The sequence below is a fragment of the Coturnix japonica genome, chromosome 2 (genome assembly GCF_054131305.1).
Source record: "Coturnix japonica strain WE chromosome 2, WE-NBRP24, whole genome shotgun sequence".
Taxonomy (NCBI): Eukaryota; Metazoa; Chordata; class Aves; order Galliformes; family Phasianidae; genus Coturnix; species Coturnix japonica.
In genome coordinates, this window is record NC_140664.1 from 32,633,241 (window position 1) to 32,660,900 (window position 27,660).

Consider the following 27,660-nt stretch of genomic DNA (forward strand, 5'->3'; position numbering starts at 1 on the left):
CTATGATGTATTGACTCCTTTTGAAATACTAGAAGAAGAAGAAAGTGAAGCTGCAGATGATGTTGATGGTACGTCACAGAATGAAGGGGTTCAGGGAAAAAAGACTTGTGTTATTTTGGATTTACAGAACCAATGACTGAGAGACTAATTTGATTGGCTTTCAAAAATGTCCAAGAAATCATCAGTCTTAATATGACAGGAATTTCAGGCATTGAGGGGAAACTCCCAAATGGACATTCTAATGATTGTACTAAAGTCAACCGTGCAATACAGTTATGATAGCTGAAAGCTTTTCAGTGACTTTTCCATTTTTGTGACAGGAAGATGAATAACACACAGCTGTGTAAATATGTAGAATAAAGCATCTGTCTGCAGTTGTGTAGTTGGTTTCTTTATGTGCTTCAATTTGTGCATTTTGTGCACAAAACCTACAAAGCTAAATGTAATAACCTCTACTGTTAACGTTATAACATTTGTCTTTCTACAAAACATTAACTGGAGCATTTTGTAACAGCTTTAATTGTAAAGTATTCCAGCATGAATGCATTATGTAAATTCATATTTGTATGTTAATCCTTAACGTAGACATAACAATGATAATTCTCTTGTGAAATTTGATTTTAATAAATAATTCATCTTATGATTCACTGACTGCTCAGCCAGACACTTTTTACCTGATCAAATAAAAGCACTTTGCTTAAAAGTGCTTGATAGCTTTAGAGAGATTCAGTTCTTAGCGAACATCATTTTCAGACTGATATGTCATTTTATGGTCTGTTCCTCATATCTCTTTTCCAAGTAAGGTATCAGTCCTTATACCAACTTCCTCCTCCTTTTTGTGTTCTTTTTCTTCTTGCAGGGGCTGTTCTGAATTAAAGTAAATAATAAAATACAAAAAAAATAAAATTAATAATAATAAGGTAGACCTCTTGTGGAAGTGGGAAGCTGTGACTGTGTATTTCTTGTGTAATACTGAATATATTAAAGGTTAGTTATAAATTAGAATGTAATGCCTTCTATTCCATGTTTAATTGAAGAGTGCTGTCGGCTGTCATAAAAATTACTGGTATATGAGGGGTAGTTTGTAAATGTATTCTGCAATCTGTATCAAATCCTAAAAGCTGGAACTGAGATGTAATTTTGAAACAGGAAGAGTGTAATTAATCAGATTATTGTTAATCTTTATTTATGAAGTTATTGTTCAGAGTGTTTTTTGTTACAATTACATTTGTATGTCTGCCATGTAAAGTTTATGCTCTATTGATGCAAGCTGAAATTTCAACCTCTTTTTCAACCTCTTTTTCAATTAAATGAGTATTCAGTTGCTTTGGCATTGCAATTTTAAAGCTATTTAATTTGCCTGTTTCAAGACTTTACCCTACTGTAAAACCATCCATCCAGAAGAAGGTTCTACTCAGTCTTCAAAAAGTAATAAGGGGTTAGAACTTGTTTGCTCTTACTCCTTTTGATGTAACAATTAAAGAATCATCAGTGGTGTGTGTTGATGTCAGAGCTTTCTTGAATTTCAAGGTAAATTGATTTTAATGAATTGCATAATTTGTTGTGATTGTAAGCAGGACCAGGACAGGTGGCAATAGTTTTGATGATTCTTCAATCATGTTTGAAATTAAGAAGAAAATGAAACCTAAACTTTTAGTTTCTTTGATAGTCATTTACACAAAACTCAGATGGTAAGTTAATTTTCCAACCAAAGTCCAAAAAAGTTCAAAGAACTTAAAATAATAATATTATTATAAGTACTTATAATAATAATATATTAAAATAATTTTAGAAAGCACAGCTGCTGCTTTTTCCTACAGTTTTGGGTTCTAGAACTCTTGTTACCAGATTTTAATCCTATTTTAGTGTTTTCAGTGACAAAAATATACTGTGTAAATGAAAGGATTTTTCCAATTTTTGTTGCTAATGAAGAATGAAAAGTTGGTAATTTATATGAAACTGATAATGGTTTTAATTAGCCACTTTCTTTCAGGTCAATTAAATTAAATTGCAAAGAACAACAGAAAGAAATGCTTTTGTCTAAAGCTGTAATCTTCCAGTTTGGCCAGTGCTTTTAGAATTGTGTAGGATGATTTGTGTTACCTTTTTCCTTGTGCCAGTAAACGTTTGTTGTAACTGCCAGTCCTCAAGCAAAAGCTTACAAGGTTTGAACAAAATACTCCGTTCAGTAGCATAAACTGTTTCTTGCCTTGATATTAATAGAAAGAAATTGTAAGGGGAAAAAAAGACACCTTAATACGTGTATATCTTAGAAGCTGTATAGCTGAGAACATGTGGAAAGTTTGAACCCTGGATTTCTGTGACCACCTTCAACAGTATTTAGCTGGAAAGGAAGAGAGGATATTTTACATGCTGGAGGAAAAACATAATGCTCATAGTATAGAAAATCACTTAGAATTGAATAAACGGGAAACCATTGGCATACCTTTGAAATAATTAAAATAATTCTTACAACAACTTTTGTCTCCGCTATTTTGGTGGGGTTTTTTGCCCCCAAATATGAGCTTTTTGAGTGCTTTTCAGTCTGCTGTTTGAAGGTCAGTGAATGAGGCTTACTACCTGTAGCTTTTATTGCATATTAATCTTGCAATACAAGGTGGTTCTTTGTTGACTGGCCTTAAAAGAAATTAACTTTTTATGAAAGTTTTTCATATGATTCTCAGTTGAACTGAGCGGTAGAAGAATGCAATGAAATGTTAATAGGATTTTCACATCAGTTCATAGTAGTTAATGATTAGATGGGTAAAGAAACCACCTGTATTATAAATATGATTTGATAGGCATTTGAGAGCTGCCTGAAGTGGTTATAGAGTCTGTTTCTATGGAGGTATTCAAGACCTGTATGGATGCCCACCTGTGTACATACCTATTGTAGGGTACCTGCTTTTGCCAGGGGCTGGACTTGATGATCTCCCGTGATTCTGTGATTTGAAAGCTGTTGTGTTCAGCTGTTATGGACAGATGCACACTATTTTCCTGATTAAATTGCCATCAGATAAGCAATTACCGTGATGATGGAACAGCAGCATGAAATTCATTAAATGCACTATTTCACGTGGTCAGATGGAATGGCTTCTTTCAGATGAACCTAATCAATATAAAAGGCTTGTTGATTTCCTGTAAGAGATGAGAAACCAACAAGTTATGTCTGTGACTTCAGAAAATAAACTGCTTTGTGCCCTCTGTTTGTGATTTGGATTTTACTTCTAAGATCAGGTAGTTAAATAGGTAGAAGGTGGCATGCTCTTGGGAAGGTTACAGGCTTTGGGATGTCTGGCAGTGTGCATGCAGATAATGAGTAGAAGTAATTCATTTTAAGGGTAGGTATATGATAGCCTTCTTTCAGCTATTTTGTTGGGCAGAAGGCCTTATATATCCAAATCAGTATATGCTAAATAATAATTATATGTAGGTACATATTCAAATGATGACAGTTTTGTCTGACTTTCACTTCTGTAAAAAGAAAAGAGGGGGTTGGGGGGGGGGGGGAAGAAAAGAGGTAGATGTCAGTTTTTGCCTTATAGGTTTATATTTCTTCTTTCAGTTCATGATTTTAGTATTTTTGGATAATTTTCTGTATGGTGAGGTAGGCCTTCTGTATAAAATCAAAAAGCTAGCTAGAGGAGTAGCATGATTTTATTTTTATTACTTTTTTGGTTTTTGTAACGTTCTTAGATTTGACGGGTCTGTGGGTGTAATGGGAAGAGTTAGAATGCAAGTCTTAATAACACTTGAGCTTGACTCTTTCCACTTTGCTACTCAGGCTTTGTAGAAATGCCAGGCGGGTAGCAAGTTCCTACTTGACATCTACTTAGTGCTAAGTATGACCATGAACTTTGTGATGAATGTGACATAACAATTTCTTTTTAAAATACTAATGGATAATCTACATTTAATCAATTTATAATGCATGTTAGTATAGGTTAAAAGGTTTGGTTTTTTTTCAGTTACTTATTGTTCTGAAATTAATTTATAGGAATTTCTCTGTTAAGGCTTTTTTGCATAAAAAATTATCTTAACATTTTCAGCATCACTAAATGGCTAACAGAAAAATTGTATATGCAGGAAGAAGCTCTCATATGGAATTTGTTCATGAAGAGAAGAAAGTTTTGTCTTTCTTCCTTAACATGATTTTGTTTCATATTTGTAATACCTTTAATATATTAAGATTGAAGCAATGAGTTAAATGAAGATATAAATTTATCTATAATAATGAGCTATTTACAATTAACCACATTGGCAAGATTACTTAAGTAAAACATACCTTTAGAAGATATGTCTTAGAAGGTAATGGAAACCCTTTCAAATATGCAATTTCTTCATTCCTTTATGTGTATTTAGAAACATCATTATTCTTTTATGTTGTCAACATGGGATGTTTATAACGTAGGATTAATTGGAAAACAAAAGGAATTTGAAAACTAGCTCGTGAAGATACTTGAAATGCATTTTTAGAATAAAGATCTGTTACTTCAGTTATGTGATTAGTAAAATTCTGCGTATTGTCTTGTATACCTGTAAGAGCCATCATCTTTGCTGGTGATTTTACTTAGGTGCCAGGTTTTATCACGTGCTCGCTGAAACAGCTGTCTGTCTGGGAAAAGTGAAGTATTGCGATGCATTTCTTGCTTCAGCCGGTTTGTTTTCTAGTGCGGTAGTAGCTGTGAGTGTGTGTGTCTGTGTATGGTCATCCAGTTAGGGTGGAATTGAATATGCAGCATGATTTTTGCCCTATGATTTTTGTATAATATTAAGATTTCGAACAGTATTGTTATACATAATCTTTCTGTAAGTGGGTCTATTCATATTATGTTAAAATAGGTTATTTACATCATTATTTCAGGCATTGATAATTTGCTGAGTCTTAACTCTATTCATTCTGTTCAAAGCAGATTTATAGGAATTAAAGCTTGTTTGAATATTTAACAAGTAAGATACTAATGAACAAGGTGTTTTGTGATCTGCTTTTCAAGGTAGCATGTATATTTCCATTTAAAGATCTTTTCAAATGTCTTATATAATATTTTTTAGTGTGCAAGTCTTTGCAAAATTTTCCATTTTTTCCCTGTGATAACATGCTTGTAAGAATGTTATCTCAATATCTAGGATCACTTCATTATGCTGTGTACACAGATGAGAGGTTGTTAGATTTAAATACTGGTTTTTGCAGTTTACGTATTAACTGATGCTGTAGTGTAACATAGTCAGAGTCTATTCTTCTTTCTCTATGAGGAAGTTGTTTTGGTGTTGCTGAACATCTTCCTTACAGTTCAGAATTAATAAGATTTGAATATCAGACATGAGTCAGAACACTGTACTTCAGCAATGATGGCAATCCCTGAACTCAGCAAGACCTTCATATCTCAAGTTGAATTTGCAAGGAAACTAATTAGAGTATTTTGTTTGTCTAGCTCAATTTAAAAGAATTTGGGCGTAGTGTAAGTGCTCAGTGCTTTGAAAACATGTAGGGGAAATTAGGTGTGACTTCCTTGTCTGTATAGTGTTTTCCTTGTTTGCTTTTAAGACTAAATGTTGAGTTATATTGATGTAGTCCTGGCAATTATGAATTGTTGCTTAGGAACCTGAGGTAAATATTCAGATGTTCCGTCTAGGCCCCTTATGTGAATGAGAAGCCTAATGCTGAGACATTTCTTCACTTGTTTAACAGATCAATGCATTATTTTTAAGTATATTTACATTTCACTAAACTTCAGTTGTTGTTTGACTAGTAGGTCACATGATTTTTGTTGTTAAAATAATTGTGTTTATGGGATTTAAATCACAATACAGAAGCATGATAATCCAGATCTTTTTGTGACACTGTAAAGAAACCAAAGCTACCTGTGTTTTATATTTTGGAGAGGTTTTTGCCCGATTTATGTGTGCTTTTTACCAAGTTTCACAAGATGCTGAATGATCTGAATTTCTGTTAGTATTTTGGGGAAGGAGAGCAGTCAGCATCTTGTATTTGACTTGGACAGAGCATTAATTTTTTAATAAGTCCTAAGTTTTAAATGATCTTAAGTAAAGTAGCAAGTAGTTTGACTGAACTGAGATGGCAGCTGTTTTTTGGAATATGAGCAGTACATCGCTGTATTACAAAATACATATTTTGCCAATGCTCATATTTCCATTGAATTTATTGGCATCCAAACATCTAGAAGAGCAGCTCAAGTAGCATGCACCTGCTGATGTCGTACTTTGCTTCAGTTAATTAGCCTTCTATCTCAGCACCTATTTTGTTCTTGCTACAGAAAATGCTTTAGTCTTATTGAGCTAATGCTTGGTATTTCTCCGTAGCATTACAGTCTGCTGCATAAAGGTAACGTTTTACATGGCAGATTCAACGTTTGTTGAATATCACAGATATGTTCATAACTCATTTCCATTTTACAATAAATCAGGTGAGGAACCAGGAGGGGTAGCCAAGAAAAAAGCTAAAGTGAAAGGTATTTTAAACATTTTTGTGTGTGGAAATTTGTGCAGATGATGTCTGAAATGCATGCATGTTGCAAACACAGATTGCAGGTTATAATACTTACTAATATTAGCTGTGTTGATTAAGAGTTTTCTAATGGAACAGCAAACTATTATACCCCCCCATTTTGCCACCAATTGTCACTTAATGGCAATGTGAGTGCTTTTCTAACTAGACATTTGTTTTCCTTTGTTTAAAAAAAATATATATATATATATTAACAGCAGTTTTGGTTTTTGGATGTAAAGTTTATGTTAAGTTTGTATTCTACATATTCTTTAATAAAATTCTGATATGTATGCAGGTTTAGTCAGTGTCAGGTCTTCGTTATTTTTCATGAGTTCATGGTACTATTACTTTATTGTAGTTGGGCTTGATTTCTTTTAAAATATGGAGTTAATCATAATATAATTATTTCATCTCTTTTTTATGGGAGGAGAATTTAAAATTCAATAACTTTTCCTTAGATTTGCAGGATCAGTAACAGTGATGACCTTCCTAAATTTTCCAAGAGCTTGAAGTAGGATAGCTTACAACTGATTTATGGTCTATATCTATTCATAATTACATTGCTGTAGGAGCAAAAAATAATGGTTCAGAGGTGTTCAGTGCAATAAAGAGACTTTAAAACTTTAAGACTAATGAACCTAAACAAAACTCCAAATTACTAGATGCATTTCAGGTGTTGAACCCTTTTAGGGATGCTCACTTGCCTCCACACAGCATGATGTTATACAAGGAATAAAGTCTCTTTATTACACTGAAGATGTTTTGACTTTCATGTATGTTGTGGTTTAGGTTTTTTTCCTGATCTGTATGTGAAAAATGCACATTACTTACAATATAAGGTCTCATTAGAAACAAAATGCATTTGGCGGGTGTAGCTTTCGTGCTTACATGAATATGTCTTAGCATTTTTGCATGCAAGTTTTTTTGTGTTTTTTGGGTTGTTTTTTTTTTTTTGCATTCGATCCACATTATGCTTGTTATGACTTACTGGTGAATTGTGTGTTTCCAAGTTCTTAATAAATGTCATTTAACAGTGTATTTCTGTGTTTTGGATTGTTTTCCAAAGGTGCTTGATATGAGAATAAAGGAATGGTGTGATAATTTCTGAACGCTTTATGCAAAAAAAAAAAAAAAGTCATGTAGGTGAAAGAGACTCTGGTCTCTGTTCAGGAGACTCTAATTTTTCTCAGAAGTCTGAATAAAAACAGAATCATTGTGTTTTATTATAAAATCTTTATTGCTTTTATTTTCCATTAATGTGGGAGCATTAGTATTTACATTAAATGCAATTGAACGCAGAGATTGAATGGAATGATTTCTAAATTCTTTTGAGAGATGGGAAAAATATATATTTATTCTGGAGAATGCTGACAATGATTTTCAAAACCGAGCAAACTGGAAGTGAATATTAAACATCTCAGTTTTGAGAATGCTGTTCTGACTTCAGCCAATACATTATCTAGATACCATGTCACAGCCACGTGTGCTTATTTTCTCTATTTCAATTGTATCACCTGAGTGAGAACTCCAAAAATGCACACAAGTAAATAAAACAGTTAAATCAAACCATTGCTGTTAAGACTCCATATGGAAAAGATGTACAAATTGATTTGCTGTTGTTACTTTGATTTCATTGACTGTGGCTGAACATTTTTTTGGAGCTGATGACTAGAACCCTATTTCTTCTACTGAATTATTGTGTACCTGTTTCCCATATTTCTGAAGTACGTACCTAGGAAACTTTTTAAAGTCTCAGCTTAATCCAAGATAACATCAGGTATGGTATGTAATTCTGTTGTAGCAACTGTGTCAGTTACTATTTCTAAAAGTTGATAAAATTGTGGAGAAAATATACTATGCTGATGTTCTTTGCATTTTTAGACCCTGTGGGAGCCACACCATTACCAAAGATTGAAAATTTATTATTCTTTTCAGACTCGCAGACAAAACAGTTTTTAGCATTATGCAGCAAGATAATGGAGGCATGTTTTTTCCTAGATCAGTGTTTTATTTGGATGCGCTTAAATTAAGCTGAAATTACTGTCTGACTGCATGGTGTGGGATATTGCTAAAGTCAAAACTAATTTGTTTAAATTGAATTTTTAAGTACGAGTGTAATGTGGCAGCTAACAAATATTAAGATGATCAAAGCATTTACAATTGTTCGTACAGTGTTCTCTGATCTTAGAATGATCTCATTGAACATTTCCTCTTTTTTAATGGAAAAACTAAAAAGTAAAAGAAACAATTGCAGAACCACTCAAGAAATTAAAGGAGAAGCAGGAGTCCAAGAAGGAGGAAATGAAGGATGAGGAAGATAAAAAGAAAGCCAGAAGAGGAAAAGATGCTGCTGAGCGAAAGGAGAAGAAAGCTGTCGATACAAGTAAATTAAAAAAAGAGTCTGAAAAGGTTAAAAAAGACAGAGGGAAGGAAAAGGAAAAGGTTCTAGACAAAAATGCAAAACCCAAGGAAACACCAAAAAAAGCAGCTGGTGAAAAGGCTGGTACTGCTCAGGTGGGAAAAGAAAAAGAATCAAAAAAGGTGGTTAAAAATCCATCAAAAATTTCTGAAAGCTCAGCAAAGGAAGACAAGAAAGCGAAGTAAATTTCTGATTGTGCTAATTTGGAATAGACTCGAGTATGAGAGATACAGTGTATTTATCAGAGTGTGGTAAATATGGCAATGAGAAATTAATGCTTTCTGGAAATAAGTGTGAACAAAGGTTATTTTTTTTTTGAAAACTGTGCTTTGTAAACACGAAGCAAAAATGTCTGCCGTGAAACTCAAATGTGTACATACGTTAATATACCTGGCTATTAATGTATGTTGAAAACAGGAATATCCAATTCACATCGGTTACTTCAAGCAAATTATAAACCTGATTTATTTTTCTTTCTTTGTATCTATTTATTAAAATGTTTTATTGATTTGGGACTGAAAATGTATATCAAATGCAAGTTTAAAAGAAACATTAGGAGGATTATCAGGATAAACACAGTATGAAAAGTTTGACAAAAACAACCAAGATGAGCATTAAGAGAGTGTATTGTCATAAGAATTTAGCAAGTAACTATAAATTAATTCTCTGCTGAACTTTGCTTCCTGAACTGGATGGGGAAGACTGTGTTGTATACAGATACATAATACATAATCAAACTTATTATGTATAATTGTTACCGCCATTTTTTAAAACAGTTCTGTGACAATACCCTGTTCGTTTCTTCTTTCTTTGCATCTTTTAGATTTGAAAACTTGTTTCATTGTGATTTTTCAGTTAACCCAAGTTTTCCAAGTTTCTGATAATGAATACTACATAAATCAGACCCCTTATTTCAGTTTTGATGGCTACTGATGGATTTCTATCACATTTTAAGAGTAGGGATTTGCTGCTGTTACTGTATTCTGGCTTAGAGAACAGTTTGTATCTTTTGCAACTCTTATTATCTTCCAATAACACTCTATAAGTATTCAGTACTTCTGTAAGCCATCTGCTGTATTAGTTTGCAGTAGTAAATTCTGTATTCTTATTCCCAAGAAATGATTTATCCAGCAGTCTCATTAGAGTAAATGAAGCTAGAAAATGTTTCTTCAGACATTCATTTCAGTATCTTACTGAATCTGTATTTGCTTACAAGCTGATACAAGGAAAGGAATATTTCAAAGTTCTACTAGATAGACAATGTTGCCTAGCATGCTGAAATGAGAATTCTTCAATAAAATGGCAAAGTTTAAACAGAACTTGTAAAGAAATTTGAGGATTTATTATTTTAATACTGCAGTATCATTCTAAACTAAAGAAAAAAGCTAAAGAATGAAGTTGAGCATGATTACATGGTGTAAAATGTTTGAGCATTTTGGTGTGGTGTAAAATTAAAGTCCTGGAGGTTGATTCCTATATTGTGTTCTTCTTTTTGCTTAAGTTTTCTGTATCACTGATGTCAGTACACATACATCAAACTGTTAAAATAGCACATACGTGTTTGTAAGATGCTTTTACTCCTACAAGAACAAAATGTTTTAACAGGGTAAGGTGCAGCCTGATTGATTGATTTTTTCAGACAAAACATTTTAGAAAGGGGGTGTGCGTGTGCAGAAAGACTTGAAGGAAGATTTTATTGAATACACTTGCATAATGAGTATTCTTTTTCAGCTTTCAGTCAGGATAGAGATGTGTTTATTCATCCTTGATTTATGAGGTTGTGAGAGATATATTTAGTAGTGAAATACATGAATGACACTTCTCAAGGATAATGGTAAATGCACATCACTTGTATTTCATCCCTAGTGTTACAGTAGGTAAAACTGTGAATGAAGTGTTAGAATGAGTTGCATTTAAGATTACTCTGTCTTAAAGTCTATGCCCCAAATGTTTATCTGGTCCTAAATAAGTTTCTACAAACATTCTATTTGAGAAGCATTTAGGGCTATATAGTAAAATGATGGGTTTTTCCCATGGTTATGTTTTGCTGTTATATATAGCTACAGAATATTGTTGTCATTCAGTTTAATGTGTCAAGTTACAACATAAGATGAAAAAATTCCTCACAAGTTAAAGTTGAGTGCAACTGTGTTTTGATTAGAATAACAGCAAATAATATCTTAAGAAAAGTAAATGCCAGTGTTAGATACTCAGCAGGATTGAGTAGGAATCGGTGGTAGACACACACAATAGAACAATAGACACACATGGAGCTTGAAAGCAAAGCTGAGAGATGTGCATGCAAAAACAAAGAAATATTCTTCCTCATCATTTCTGTCAGTTTGCACATCCAAAATGTCTTTTGGCTGTGAAATACTGAATGTGTTAAAAAATACTTTGCATATGTTTATCCTTTGGGGAGCAGAATAAATGGTTGTCTGGTATTGGGCATGTGTGTTATCAGAAGCTATGGAAACTTACTTCAATAACTGTGTATATAAAGGAAGCAAACGTTCATGTAAATAGGTTTGTAGCTTCTGACTCTTCCAACATGCTGAAGTCTGAAATGGTGCTGAATATAAATAACTGGGTTTTTTTTTCTTTGTATTTCATAATTACACATGACTGTAGAAGGAAGCAGCATCTTACTCTTGTATTTTATATAAAATACCAGAGTATTTTATATGACAAAGTTAACTAAAAGTGAAATCTAAATCCTGCTTTTGACTTTACAGAGGTGGATTCTTAATTACAGTGGTTTCATATGAAACTTAGTTGCCTGATGTAATGCACATTATTTAAAAAAAAAAAAAAAAAAAAGGTAGAATTAAGTGTTTTTTTGAATTTTTGTCTTTTTTTTTTTTTTTTTTTTTTTTGTAATTCCATTTTGCATATATAGAATAATGGAATTAGTACATGTGCTTCTCATGGTGCAAAATAATAAAATCTCTTTAAAATAGACAAAGCTGTGTGGAGGCATATAAGCCCTAATAGAGATATGTTTGACTCTGCTAGAGATATTATAATATTTCTAAAGCCAAACTGGCCTGAAATACACTACTTTTACTGCACCTAGAGTTACTTTTACTTGAGTGTTAGCAGTGAAGGAATGCTTATTGTACTGTGGTTTCTTCTTTATACATCAGAAATTAGAGTTTTTTGTTTGTTTGTTTGTTTTTTTAAATACAACTCTTTTGAAACTAGTTTGTTTTGTGGAGGCATGTTTGTCTATTTAAGAAAGTGGAGGTGTTCAAGGCCAGGCTGGATGGAGCCCTGGGCAGTCTGGTCTAGTATTAGATATGCAGGTTGATGACCCTGCATGTAGCAGGGAGATTCTGAGCTTGGTGATCCTGGAGGTCCCTTCCAACCCAAACCACTCTGTGTTTCTATGATCTCAGATCTCAAATGTGAATCCACAAAAGGCATCATAAGATCATGGAAGAATTCAGTTTTGAAGGGTCCTTCGGAGGTCCTTATTCAAACATCCTGCTCGAAACAGGGTCAACTCAGGGTAAAAACAGCTTATTCTGAGTGTTGCCAAGTGCTGTCTTGAAAAAAATCAAAGCATGTGAATGCACATTTCTGCACAGGCTGTTCTGCTGAGTTAACTGTCCTTGTGGAGGAGGCAGTTTTTCTTTGCATCGTATCTCTTATTTCAGTCTTGCTTGAATATTTCCTGGGGAATGATTGAGAGGAGGATTAGGCTAATATCAATACATTTTTTTTCTTGTGGCCGTGTTGTCTTAAAATGTGGCATCATCTTTCCAACTTCTCATTGTAATTCGTGTAACTAGGACTATAAGTTGTAACTAACGAACATCTCATTCTTGTGCAGGCATTTGTCTGAGTAGGATATGAATAATCTTTCTTTCCATCTCTTACCTTTGTGTTAATCATTGCTGTTATTGGTTGCTTTTTTTCCATGGTGTTCTAGAAAGATTCGGTGGTATGGGTAGTAAACCACATTGTGGTGAAGCACCATCAATCATGCTTTTTGTGGAATTACTTAAGTGTCAGGAGAAATTAGAGTGGCATTGCTATATTTTGAAGAAACTACAATTCTCTTTATAAGATCTTCTGAGTTATGAAAGCATATTCTTATTATGAGCTTATTATTTATAAGATATGAAAGTGATCATGTAAAGCAATTTTTCCCAAGGACTGTGAGGAAAAACCTGATGCCTGTGAATCTTTTGGATACTAAATAGGCCTTGACAATTGCACAGTAATTTGTTTACTTATCCTGAATTAAAGATGGATGCTTAATTTTTTGTCCATGTTTTCTCATTGTATGTCTGTCTTCAATCTGTATAGTTTTTTATTATCTCAGTACACTTTGGTTTTTGTGTACGCTAAATAACAGGACAGCCCTGCTGTTATGATTGATTGTTTAAATGAATTTTCAAGTGTTTAATGTCAGTTAAAATTAACTTTAGTTGCTGCTGTTATAATTGAAACAACTTATAAGTCGATCAAACAATAATAATAAAAAAGCCTAAAGATAACTTTATAACTGAAAAATGCAGGCCTAAAAGAAAGATCTGTCCCAGAACAGCCAGCATCACCAGTATCTGAGGAGGCCATTCAGCCTGCTGAGCAGTCATTCGTCAAATCAGGTAAGACTTTTCATAAACCACAGAGGAAGCAAAAGACCCAGTGTTTCACTTGATATAGTATTCATTTTCGTCAGTGTACAAACTCGTTGTGGTATTTCTTTGGGTAAAAAATCAAATCTTTAATCACTTTTATGTGTTGTTTATACGTTGTAACACTTAACTGGAGTGACTGTTAATAACTTTTTGTAAATCAGTAGTTACAAAGAATTTATAGCTTACACAAAGTATAGATTGAAATAGTATACATTGAAATCAGTAGAAATAATTTTCCTATTTGGGGAAGAGGAAAAAGAAAAAATATAGAAGTAGCAGTATGGCATCTTTTCCTTTTAAATATGACTTTTACAGTAAGACTGTTTACAGTTTCTTAAATAATCTGGCAAGAATAGAAAGGTCTATTGTTTAATTCTAGTAACTTTGCATTTCTATGTTGTTTTAAATTTAAACTAAAAAATTGAATTGCTTGATAAGATTAACCAAATATTCACTTTTCTACTAGAAACTACTAGAGTGTAGAAATTAGAGTAAGAACAGCTTTTAATATTAGAAAAAAGTCACTTAAATGTTTAAAAGCCCCTTAAATATTAGTAAAATTTATTGGATTCAAGAGGAATTTAGGGGAAAAAATATTTTAAATGCCATCTATCAGATATGCGATTTATGTTTTCCTATTATTCACAATATATTTTTTTCCAATTCCTGGAAGCTTATCCTGTTTCATTTTTATGTATACCTAACAGTAATTCACAAACGTGGAGCATATGGTTAATAAAATGTAATACAGAATGTATTTTAAGAGACTTGAATTATTGTTATTTTACTTGAAAATACATTTGGATTGGTTTTCTGCCATGGAGTTATTCAGTGCAATTTTTCTGGATATTTATATGAAGGCATCTCTTAGTACAGAATCCAGTTGTATCATGGGTTGCTGTGTTCGATGATGATTGCTTGTCCCTGTAAACAGTTTCTGATTTATTCTGCTATGCCAGGAGAAGTCCTTGGTGTTGTAATGTTAGTATTTATTTTCCCTTCTTCTAAAACCAACAAAACGCTTCTTGTGCAAATGATATTCTGTTGTCAAAACTGTATGCTAGTGCTGCTACCTAAATCATAGGAAAATAACAGATAAATTCATAGAAGAGAATTCATGGTTTTTACATTTATCTCAAGTTACGAATTTTAGCTGTTGGGAAAGAAATGCAGGAAATCTACTGTAGTATAATTCTTCCAATTCATTTGATGTAGTTGATACAATATTTGCTGTAGTTGACAGTAAATAAAATCAAATTGTAACTACATGCGTTGCAGAGGTTTATCTGAATTTGTGGAAATAGTTGGAATGGAGTAAGAACTTTATGGAGGCTACTGAAAGCTGCAAACCTTGCTCTAGTGTTAATAGTTGACATTTTCTACTTATCTTCACTGTAATTTATGATCCCTCTAGAGCACAAGGATGTTGATGTAGAATTGGAAGAGGAAATTCAGCCTGTTCTTCATGACGCTCTCCATTCCCAGCCTGGTAATGAACTCACATTTAGAAATCACTGAAGAATTATATTTGTGCTCCTTTTTTTTTGTATTCACTCAAGGTGGTTTTACCTGCCCAAGACATTCTAATCAAATAGTTTGTGATTTTCCAAGAATGTTTTGAAAATTCAGTCAACAAATCCTGAAATGGTAACTTTTTAATTCATGGATGTTTGGCAGCAATAGTTCAAGTCAACCAGCTGACTAAAACTTCACAGAAATGCTCTGTACAGTGCAAGAATGGCTAAACAGGAATTGTTTTTATTCATGAACAATGAAGGTTCTGATCAGTCAGTGCAGATACTTAGGATTTATACTAGTGTAAGAGGCAGTCAAATTGTGTGCCCTCTGTTGTGGAGTAGTAGAAACACATAAAGGTTGTGTTGAAAGCTGAATATTTTTGATTGTAGTAGAGTTTACCAGTGAGTTTGTGTTGTCTAAAAATTTATATTCTTGATAAGGAGAGGGACGTGAAGATGTAGATGAAGGAGTAACTGACCAATGGCAAGAGAAGGAAGAAATACATGCGGAAACGTTCGAAGCTCCAGCAACAGATGATGTGCTGAGAGAATTAGAGAATGAAGTGACAGAGGATTATGAGATACCAGACTCATTTCAGAAAGGTATTTGAATGATTAAATGTATTTAAAAATTAAATGTTCACAAAAATGCAAGCAGACAAATTTAAATAAGAGTCAAGTGACTTTAATGAGAAATAATTTCTGCTTGCCATAGAGTCTTGGAAAACATGGGATGTTTTAAAGATGTTCTGGAATCCAGGTAGCTCTAAATCATAGTGTGCTTACTGCTGTGTTGGCTTTTAGACGATGAAGTTAATCTGTGTTCCAGCAATGTATTTCACCCCAAATAGAAATAGTCCTACAATATCTGAAGTGATATCAGTGAAGAATATCTGAAGATTGAGCTTGCTTCTATACTCAAGAAGCTTTTTTAAACTAAATTCTAGGAGTTTCTTACTTATATTTTCAATATACTTCCCCTGTAATGTGACTCTTTAACACTGAATGTGAGCAATATTCCAAGTCTTGCCAAGAATGTGGTTTCGTGTAAAGAGGATGTTCATACCTCGCTGCCTTGAGATATCAACAGGGTGTTATCCTATGGTTTGATTCAGAGTTAAGGGAAAGTACGTCTGAATGCTTTTGTCTGAGGTACTGAAAATTGTGCATGTATTTTAAGACCTCTTTTTGAAAAACTAATGTCATGATTGTCATCTACATGTTCTGATTACTGAAAATGTGCTGAGGTTCTTTCATCACAGCTGAAGTAATTCCTTTCAGTCTTTTTCTCCTCCTTGTTTATTGGCTTTAGTTCCTCATGGTGTAAGTTAAAGTAGGGAAATACACTGAATATTCAAATACCAGTTATTTTGAATCTTGGAGATGATAAATAAGAAGGCAATGTAAATATATTCTTTTTTTTCTTTACACTGAATCTTTCATGGAGTCTGTTTTTTTCTAACAGCAGACTTGACTCTAAGAGATGAAAATTTCTGTAGGAAGAGACATCTTTTTTGGAGCAAATGTATTTAGTGTATGTGTATTCTCAGTATAACATATATGATTATTATTTCAATCTATTTGAATGCCTTTCTGGCAATAGAATAAATTTCTCCTTAGAAATATTACTATTCATGCATAATATTCTGTTAAAGACTTTCAACAAAAACTGGAATTTTTAAATATGTCTATTTCTTAGATGCTGATGTTGTAGAAGATGGTCCCGGAGCAACAGAACCTGAGTCACATGAATTTCCAGGTATAATGTTATGTTTCCAAATCCACTAATATTAGTTTTAGAGAAAGCAAAATACAAAATGCTAAACTGATTTAGTAATAGATAATTTTCAAAATGTTTGTTCTCCAAACTACTGTTCTTGTCTTGTATATTTTTATTTTAAATGAGATGACTGCATCATATCTGCTATGACAAATGGTTCTTAAAGAGTAGAGTAGAGAACTTGAAGAGTTCATTTGTACTTTATGTATTACTGTCTCGTATCACTCTTCATTGCTGAGGTTCTTCTGGCCTATTATTTTTTTTTTCTTTAGTCAGGAACTTGTCCTCTCATGTGTTTCAGAAGTATTCAGTTCATAAACTTCTATTCAGAACTATTTGATGTATTGCAATCAATTATGCTGTCAGAGCCAGTAACCTCCACAGACTTGCTACAGAACTATCTTTGCACTGCCATTCTGTACACCCTAATTTATCTTTAAAGCATTCTGAAATTTTATGTGTACTGATATGGTTAGCATCTAGTCTTCATCATGCTGTGTTTATTCAGGTCTTCATCCTTTTTATGTTGAGGGCCTTAGATCTGGATGCAGTATTCTAGATGGGGCCTCACAATTGCAGAGTAGAGGTGGGCAATCACCTTATTCTGCTGCTTGTAGTTCTTGATGCAGCCCAAGGTACATTTGGCCTTGCAGACTGCAAGCGTACACTGCTGTCTCTTTTTTAGATTTACATCCTCCAGAACCCATAGATCCTCCTGTACAGGGCTGTTTCTTCTCCCAGTTCATACATATGTTTGGGATTGCCCTGACCCAGGTTTAGCACCTTGCACTTTGCCTTGTCAAACCTCACTAGGTTCTTGTGGGCTCACTTCTCGAACTCGTCCAGATTCCTTCAGATGACATCTCTTCCTTCTGATGTATCAACTACAGTACTCGATGTCATCTACAAACTTGCAGAGACTACACTTGATCCCACTGTCTGTGTCACTGACAAAGACGTTAAAGAGCACCTACTAAGGCACATGGAAAATAAAGATGAGGTAATTGATGGTAACTAACGTGGCTTTACCAAGAGCAAACAGTACCTAACAAATTGGTGGCCTTATATGGCATTACAGCATCAGTGGATAAAGGAAGAACAACGGACATCTACCTGGATTTGTGCAAAGTGTCTGACACTGTCATGCACAACATCCAGTCACCAGATTGGAGAACAATGGATTTGATGGATGGGCCGTTCCCTGGATAAGGAATTGACTTGGTGATTGCACACAGAGAGTTGTGTTCAGTGTCTGAATGTCCAAGTGGAGATTGCTGACAAGTAGCATTCCTCAGGGATCATTACTGTGACTGGTGCTGTTTAACACCTTTGTAGGCAATGTGGACAGTCAGGTCAGGTGCACCCTCAGCAAGTTTCCAGATGACAGCAAGCTGAGTGGTGCAGTTAATGTGCTCAGGGGGAAGGGATGCTATCTAGGGGGACCTGAACAGGCTCGAGAGGTCAGCCCATGCCAGCTTCATGAACTTCAAGGCCTCGTGAGTGCAAGATCCAAGGGTTGATCTCAAGCACGGATACAGGATGGGCTGGAGAATGGCTTGAGAGCCCCTGCAGAGAAGGATTTGGGAGTGTCAGTTGATGGAAGACTCAACTTGAGCAGACAGTGTGCGCTTGCAGCCCAGAAGGCCAACCTTATCATTGGTTGCATCAAGAGAAGTGTGACAAGCAGGTCAAGGGAGGTGTTTCTGTCCCCCTACTCTGTTCCCTTGAGACACCAGCTGGAATACTGCGTCCTGTTCAAGGGCTTTCAACACAAGAAGAACATGGAGCTGTTGGAGCAGGTCCAGATGAGTGCCATGAAGATGGTCAGAGGGCTGGAGCACCTTCCCTATGAGAGCAATTGGAGAGCTGGGGCTTTTCAGCCTGGAGAAGGCTCAGATGAGACCTTATCATGGCCTTCCAGGACTAGAAGTGGGGCCTAGAGGAAAGCTGACTTTTTATAAGGACATGTAGTGACAGAACAAATGATAATGGTTTTAAACGGTAAGAGGGTAGATTTAGACTAGATATTAGGAAAAAAATGCATGGTGAGGTTGTGGATGTCCCCTTCCTGGAAGCATTCAAGGCCAGGCTGGCTGGGGCTTTGAGCAATCTGGTCTAGTGGGAAATAGGTCTGTCTATAGCAGGAGGTTGTAACTAGATGATCCTAATGGTCTCTTCCATCCCAAACTATTCTATGATTGTCAGCAACCTACATGTATTATAATACAAATATGCCTAAACTTATTATGTTGTGGTATAGATCCTGATTGTGATTTATAATCTAGCTGTAAGTTTCAAATGAATATTGTGATATTTATTCTTATGTATGTATTTCTGTTGGTTTTGAGCTTAATAGTATATGACTTTTTAACTTGTGCTATTTAGCTGTTGCATGAAAACTTGACAGGAACATAAAATATTGAATATTTTTATTTAAGGTGACACCGAGCTAACATTAGAAGATGCTGTTGAACACTACACAGGTACAATCGAAAAATCATACTTTTTTCAATGAATTTTATCATAAAAAAAAAAGCTGTCCCTTTTCCTCCCTTCCCAGAAGAAATAAAAAAAAAATCCTCAATACATTAGATAAAGTTTAACTGTATGTAAGAATGACTGATGGGTATTTCCTTTACAATTTATAGGTCATTTATAATTGATTTTATGACTTGTACAAGAAAATCTTAATTATATGATGAATCATATTGAAGTCTTACATAGTAATTCTAGGAAGTTCCTTATCCCAGAAAAATTTTTAAAATCTTCTGTTTGGGTGAATTATTTGTATTATGAACTGTAACATAGTATAAAATAATATCTATTTGATTTTTTTTTTTTCCTGAATGAACTTGATTCTACATTGTTTATATTTATTTTTCTTCAAAATCCAATGAATTTTAATATTGATTTCTTTTCCCCTCTTTGAACAGAGGACAGTGTGCATGGTGTTTATGATGAACTTGGTATGACAACATTATGTTTAACTTTCATATGTTGAATCATAAACCCTATTTTACCGTTATATCATTATGATAGTCTTTCTGTGATAGAAAATGAAATTATTTTGAAGTTTTCCTTGCTATCATATTAATTTTGTAAGTCCTGTGATAAACTATTTTCGATCTTTGAAACTCTGTGTGACCAGTCGGTCTGTAACAGTGGAACAAATGACTTATAAATTGGTTAAATTCTCTGACTGATCATTTTCGTGCCTGTGTGGCATAAAATATTGAGAACATCTCATGCCAGCCCTCCTCTCCCCTTTTTTCTATAATAAAACCATGGTAAGTCAGCAGTACTTTGCTGTGTCTGTTAAGTTCAGTATTACCATATTGTACTCATTTTTTTTCATAGCTAACATCTCAGTGGAGATTTACTCCAATTTAGTTTGATTTGGTTAATGATTTGCTTATGATTGCTAGGAGGGTTAGTATCTGCTAAGATAATGAAATTATTCAGTGTGCTAGTTGCATGTTGAAGTTCCTAATTTTAAAATACACTGTCACATATCAGAGACTTAAAATAAATGGTCAGCATTTTATCCATTTTCAGACATTATTTGAAGTAAAAAATAATCAGCATTTTTAACCTGTTTCTTGTTCAGAGTTATGGAAACTGTTCTAGCTCTTTATTTATTTTTATTTCTACTGCAGTGCAGGTGAATTATTTTAGTTAATTCCCCATGGTGGGTTCCATTAAGAATTCATTTATCTGTGCAGGCCTCAAGTGTAGAAAAAGCTTTTGAAATCTTTGCAATAAAGAAATAAATTGGATGCCTAACAGCTCAATTATTTTTAGTGTAGCCTGCAAATCAACAACACATTTTTCTTTCCTTTTAAGAACCAGAACATGAGACGGAGACTGAGACTCAAGATACAGGTATAGCCTATTGGTGTATGTACATTGGCGTGTATATTTGTGTGTATGTATGTATATATTTGCATATGTCATATATTAAATATATATATCTTTGTTTTGTTTGTAGTTAAACTGTCCACAAACCTAAGAGTGGAAGTACAATGAGAGTAAAAGTAGACAGTTATAAAGTGCAGAAGTATAGCCCTTTAGGTTGTTGACAGTGCTATACTTCATTAGTAAAGCCATTCAGTATGTGTGATCTCTGTCAGGGTAAATTATTAAAAATTTACTTTTTAATATTTTTAAACACTCTTTAAAAAATCATTTTCAACTCATAAATGTGTTTCTAAATTTGCTCTTACTTTGCTCTTGTTTCTTGTACTGCCCATCAGTTCCTTCATTGTCATTTACTTTAAAAGGTTATGGGCTTGTTTTTCACACATCCATAAGATATAGCTGATAATGCAAAAGAAGAAACTGAAAGACATTCTCAGAAAGACTAAGGAGGTTGTTTTTTGTTGTTTTTTTTTTTAATGTCTTAATCCAAATGACATTTGTTTAGAAGATAGATTTTAATTGCTTATCTAATATATAAATTAATTATTTAGAAAAACGGGAAAGAAAATTTAATTTATTTCTTTGTTTCCTCAAAATTAATGAAAGTCCATATTTGCCTTTTGAAATGTTATGTTCACAGTTGAACATCTCTGTGTACGAGCTCTGTTCATTTGTGTTATATGTAAGTTTCATCAGTTTAGAATTTGACTTCATTATTGTACTGAATTATATGTTTTTTAGCTGTTGAAGACCTTCCTGAGGAAGTACACGAAGCCACAGAACCAGGTATATATATTACTATTGTGGTCTTAAAGTGTTTTTGCTATCCACTTGTTGATTGTTTTTTGGTGTGGGCTTTTTGTTGTTTTGGTTTGGTGTTTTTTTTTGAGAGAGAGAAGGGCTAACTGCATACTTTTGTCTTTTTACAGTTAGAGATGAAATTGTTGAAGATTTAGAAATTGAGAAAAAACTATCAGGTATGAAATTTTTATATATAAAGAAATCATGTGTTTTCCTTCCATTTATATCTCTTAATATATTTCTTTAAAAAAGACAAGAAAATGTTCTCTATAAAGTGCTTAATGTCAAAAATATCATTAAATATGATGGTCTTTCCAACATGACATTAATTCAGTTAGCTAGAGGAAGGTAATCATTGTTTAGTCTTAGCATAGCTAAGGATTTGCTGTTATATTTTATTCAAGTTTTCCATTTTATAAATTCATTGCAATGGAAATCATAATTAAAATTCCTTTTTGGGAGGAGGGGGCAGAATGATAGGAGTCATTGCTTAAGACAGTCTACCCTTATTTTATATGAAATGTGTTCAGGTGTCTTGTGCTACTGGTATTTTAAAATGTTTGTCTTTCAGTTTAACTTGTACTTGTTTGATACTAAAAAGAATGGGTGGTTGGTGAGGAATAGAAGCAAAATTGTGAGCATTCTGTGTAACTTTCATGTTTAAATTTATTTATAACAGTGGAAAGTAAGCTTACAGAAGAAGATAATGTGGTCACTGGACCAGAGGAATCAGGTTTGTTTATTATGCTTTATATGAACTTGCTACTCTAAAAAAATAAATACCATAGAATAGAATTCTACTTTAAAAATATATTTGTAATTTATCTTGCTGCAGAACTTTTTTCTCTTTAAGGATAAGTTTAACTGTGTTATTAAAGCTAACGTGTTACTTTCTTTATTTTACCTCGTTTTCTAATGTCAGTATTTTAAGTGCTTATATAGGAAAGCTAAGTATTAAAAGTCGAGAGTTCTCTAGCTCAGAATGACTTGTAATAATAGAAACGGTCATACTTGGTTATAGGAGGTTGAAGATTTCCTTGCTGTGCTCAGTATGCCACCTGGTGATCAGTAGTGCATACTCTAAAAAAGAGCATAAATGTAAGAAGTAAAGGAGAATATTACCCCAGCTTTGAATAATACCACTAAGGAATTTGTGAGTCAGAGCATAAATTTCCCTCTTTTCAGTTTTTCATACTGCCCGCAGTCAGTTTTATAACTATTATCAATTATTTCGTGGTAAAACTGACTCCCTCTATGCATGAATTGTGAGCTGTGTTCAAACTTGAGCCTATTAGAAGTCGCAGCAGTTTGTGACACGCCTAATTTAAACATAAATCCTGAATGAAAAAACAACTGAATTTTCAAGTAAAATCCATACTCAAGCAGCATACTATGCTGGGATATTTGTGCTTATGTACATTTTCAGAATTCTGTTTTTAAATTTGATTTTAAAATCTTCATAGAAAAACTTAGCTGAAGAAAATGTGTATCCCACTTCAACAAAAGTATTAAGACAGTAGTCTTAATAGGTCACTGTTTTGAGCATGAGGGAAACTTTGCTGTAATTTAGATTTTCTGTAAACATTTAGAGAATTATCCAGTCTAAGTTGTTTCTGCACTTTTCATTTACAGAAATCCCTGTTCAAACTGAGGATTATTCAAATGATAATCTAGTAGGTAAGTGTTTAAGTGTTTTTCTTCTATTTTTTTTTTCCACCAAAAAAAAAAAAAAAAAAAAAAGAAAGAAAGAAAGAAAAGAAAAAAAGAAAAAGAAAAAGAAAAAGAAAAAAAGAAATTATAGCTACATGGTAAGTTTTGCAAGCAATTTTTGGTGAGTACTTGAAGGGTAATCTATACTCTCATTTTAAGCTTTTGTGGTTATGAAGCAATAATTTTTATTTTGTTCTGGATAAATGTTAGTGATGGCAAATTGATCTATACAGAATTATTTAAAGTAAAACTCTTAGTAGTTTTAAAATAAAACTTATTTTAAAGTATTTCAGGGAGAGCTGTACATTTTTGCTGTAAAGGTAAAAATAAAAATAGCAGATTTCAAACTATGTGGTTGCTTCCTTTCTAGAGTAGCTTGTCATGGGTGGTGATGTTACTTCTCTGTATGTCATTCACATCTACTGAAGTTCGGCAGTGTCTCTTCAGGCTGGTCTGTGAACAAAGTTAGCTTTGTCATACTGTCATGTTTTTCTTGACATAACTGGTTTTATGAACAAAATGAGCACTTCCCGCTCTTTCATCAGGACAATAATAATTACCCAAACGATTCTTACAGTAACTACATAGGGAACCTATCTGATAGGAGGGAGTTGCTTCATTTGAAGCTTGTGTGTTTTTACATTTGGTCCACTTTTCTGGAGTTAATAGAATCACAGAATTAAGCATTGCAAGTCAGTAGTTGGTTCTTTTAACTGTGGCAGTGTCGAGGGCAGCGCTGAGGTCTATCTCTGAGTAGGAAACCACGGTGATCATAATCCAGGAGCCCTGAGAACCATTTCAGTTCTAGTTAGTCTCAGACCACAAGTGATGTGGGTGGTGAGACACTGGAACAGGTTGCCCAGCATGGTTGTGGATGCTTCCTCCCTGGAAGCATTCAAGGCCAGGCTGGATGGGACTGTGAGCAACCTGGTCTAGAAGGGATGTGTCCCTCCCAATAGCAGGGGGTTGGAACTACATGATCCCTTCCAACACAAACCATTCTATGACTCTATGACATGGTTGTTGGGCAGAGAAGTTTTTGACTACCTTTGTGAGTTGGTTAATCTTTGTAGTATACAGAAGCTCTGCAGTGGTGTGGTACCCAGGTGATTCTGTGAGAATTTTCTTTCCTAGCAGGGAAGGAAACTTGTATTGGAAGCTTACATGTGCCTAAGGTACCTAGAGAACTGAAAGTGCAGGAGTTCTCCCAGTTCTGATTGGAAGTACAGTTGTGTTCATGTTTTAATTTACATGCTGAACATTAGCTGAGGTGGTCAGAGATACTTGTTGTAATACATTTCACTTATTTGTCTGTGGAGTCTTTCTAACCTGTTTATCATAACTGCTACTCATTATGTTGAAGTGTGTAAAGCCACAAGTGTTCACTGATGGATATCTAATAATAAATATTTATATTAATATCAAGTATTTTAAACAAGGCTTATGAAAAGTTGTCTTTGACAGGACTGGCAATAAGTTCAGTGAATGTAGTGTAACTTTCATTAGTTTGTTGTGGATCTGTATAACCAGAAAAGATGCATCTGTTTTCTTGAAGAATATATGGCTGCCTAGAGTTAAAATAGTAAGTAGGTCCTTATGAGACTATTGGAAACTTCTAACAGTAGAAATTCTACTGCACAGTGTCAGTTACATTGATATGAGGATATTAAGATGAAGTTGTCTTGTATATGCTTTTTCAAAACCAAATTCAAACTCCATCCAGTTATCATCTTGAAATCTTTGAATTTTGTTTCTATGGGCCTTATTTTTGTCAAAATCAATACCATTTTATTCAGTTACTAAATAAGAGCAACTGTTATATGCAGTATCCTGCTCCTGAGTCTTCCTTTGTGAAGTAGAAAATGAAAACAATCTGTAGCACAAAATTTGCTACAGCGTGCTAACATACTGAAGGGATGTAAGTAATTTGTGTAGTTGTGTGATAGTCACTTTAGAGCCAGAAGAATCATCAAACAACCGATGTATTTTGTAAAAAGCCCATCAACACAATGCAGCAGTCAATTCACATAACTGCGAAAAGTAGGGTATACAAGTTAAATAATTTAGTTACTGAAATTTCCTGCTATTAAATGTTTCCTTGCCTTCTTCGGATGTGAAAGCTTGCAGGAAAACATTATTCTCACAACTTTTTCCTCTTAGAAGATGAAATTCATGTGTACTAGGGAGTCAAAATATGAGGATTTTTGTTGTCAAAATTCTTTTCTCCTTTTGCAGCTTTTGATATAAATGATTTAGGGGTTTTGATCAGTTGTTTTCATTTGTGTGTAAATTGCAGTGATTGTGATAGAATGGTAGTTATTGGGATATATTTGAAGGGAAGCGTATTACATTACATTTTGGGGAGAAATGATTATTCTTTGTATTTGAGTTTTTATCCTTCACATACGTAGTTCAGATTCACAATATGTAAGGCTTTTTCTTTCTCCCATTCACTTGTATGCTTCGTTTATTTTTACCAGCTACTAAAATCCCTTATGTTCAGAAGTTTCCATTTCAAAACATTGACCCTTCCTCATCCCCTGGCTCCTTTTTCCACAGTACCTGTCCTTATTATATCAATTAATTAATTAATTAATTAAAACGACCCAGATTTTCCTTTATGAGGTAAATGGAGCACCATATGGTCAGAAAAAAATTACAGCTCAGATAAATATTTAAAAATATACATTTCCCACCTTCTACAGCAACTTTGTGCGGATTCATTATGGTAACACCTAGAAATGATAGCTTTCTTCTAGTCTGAAACAAAGTTGCATCGTTGTGGTTTTTTTTTTTTAAGTTAAGATTTATTTGATTTTTTTTTAACTTATAGTAAGCTGTGTTTTGGTTGGTCCTTTAATATAGATTTCCCCTTATTTTTTCAGATACTTAAAGCTTCAAAAGAAAAGTCCCTACATCAGGAGGACCAGCCCTAACCATACGCTACAAAGGGGAGCAGATGGTTGTCATAGATCTTACGATGTAATTACAGAGCAGTTCAGGGTTTGGGAGCAAACACTAAGATACTGTAAATGGGTTGTAGCCAACTGTCATCTTAGTAAGCTTTTTGGTTTTGTTTTTTTTTTTTTAACACTTGGATGTTTAATTTACGTTCCTGTCTTGATTTATTACTATTTTTTTGGGTAGGGGGGAGGGCTCAAGTTTAGTGACTTAATTAGTTTTATTTTTCTTCTGTGTTCATGACATTGTCACAACTTTGAACTACATTTCAAATGTGCTGTTCAAACAATTGTTAATATTCTATTTATAATATAGCAGCAAGTACATTTTTTTTCAGATTTTAATATATATCTTTTGTTGTGGATTCATACAGTGTGTACAGAACATTTTGGTGAAAGGAAACTTAAAATATTATGAATTTTTAAATGCTTTATAACTGCTGATAGAGCATACAGCCTAAACACGTTTTATAACACTAATCAGGCACAAACTAAGCTGTGAATTTTGACTTGTATCTCTTTGCACTGACATTAAGTCAACAGACAATACATAATGTTCAGGTGATTTTAAAAAAGTCTAATATTCAAACTGTGTATGTTTAAATCACAGTAGTAAAAAGATTACTAAATAGCTTTTTTTCAGAAACCTTTTGTATGTGAATCAGAAATTTATATGCATTTGATTTTGATGCAGAGCTACATAATAACTCAGGAGGGAGTCAGTGTAAATTGAAACAAAGCTGAATGACCAGAATCAAGTTGAGTTCAGGAAATTTCTCTTATTTTCCTACTAATACATGATTTTAAAGATGGATTTAAGAAACTCTACATTAAGTGAATTATGGAAACTGCTAATTCAACTTCGGGAAAAATTAGGATGTCAAAATTTAAAGTCTGCAATTATTAATGTTCTTGTAAACGGTACATGACTGAAATGTAGGCTTTGAGTGATATGGAATTTTAATACTGCAGGTGTACTCTTTACCTGTGCTGTGCTGCTGTTCCACAATTACAAAGACATATTTCATTCTTTGGCAATTTGCATGTGTTCCTTTTTGGCTCAGGAGTGTTGCTGTGATTTTAAGAAACTGCCATGTCTAATAAAACATGTTAGATGAAAAAAAACAAAGTTAAATTTTGTAACCCTAACAGCGGTTGCCTTTTGGTTGGCAGGGAGATTTAAATTTCTGTGACACTGTTTTGAAGTCAGGTTTTCAGTTGCTTATATTTATAGTTAAAGTGACATCATTATGCTGGCTTATTTTGTTCTGGACTTCAGTAAGATTCCATGTGGGTGAGTGTTGCATCTGATTAATAGGCATAGAAGGTGTTCCAAAGTGATTTATTTTGGGCTTTTCAAGAAAGCAATAGTACTCTTAGACTGTGATGCGGTTTAGG

The 27,660-nt window shown here is 33.7% G+C and overlaps 1 protein-coding gene across 9 annotated transcripts in view; it reads left to right on the forward strand.

The window, feature by feature from the left end:
* The window catches only part of ASPH (aspartate beta-hydroxylase), a 95,666-nt gene that overhangs the window by 23,299 nt on the left and 44,707 nt on the right, over nucleotides 1-27,660 (forward strand). For 3 of the 9 annotated variants that reach the window (XM_085539516.1, XM_085539521.1, XM_085539522.1), the window contains 11 exons: nucleotides 13,454-13,543; nucleotides 14,991-15,065; nucleotides 15,535-15,696; nucleotides 16,793-16,852; nucleotides 19,312-19,356; nucleotides 19,807-19,839; nucleotides 20,717-20,755; nucleotides 21,533-21,577; nucleotides 21,721-21,768; nucleotides 22,272-22,325; nucleotides 23,225-23,269. In XM_085539516.1, coding sequence (XP_085395642.1) covers nucleotides 13,454-13,543; nucleotides 14,991-15,065; nucleotides 15,535-15,696; nucleotides 16,793-16,852; nucleotides 19,312-19,356; nucleotides 19,807-19,839; nucleotides 20,717-20,755; nucleotides 21,533-21,577; nucleotides 21,721-21,768; nucleotides 22,272-22,325; nucleotides 23,225-23,269 — 696 coding nt within the window. Of the gene's footprint in view, nucleotides 1-6,425; nucleotides 6,471-13,453; nucleotides 13,544-14,990; nucleotides 15,066-15,534; nucleotides 15,697-16,792; nucleotides 16,853-19,311; nucleotides 19,357-19,806; nucleotides 19,840-20,716; nucleotides 20,756-21,532; nucleotides 21,578-21,720; nucleotides 21,769-22,271; nucleotides 22,326-23,224; nucleotides 23,270-27,660 lie in introns of all 9 variants that reach the window. The other 6 variants (XM_085539517.1, XM_085539523.1, XM_085539519.1 and 3 more) reach the window with 4 other exon arrangements.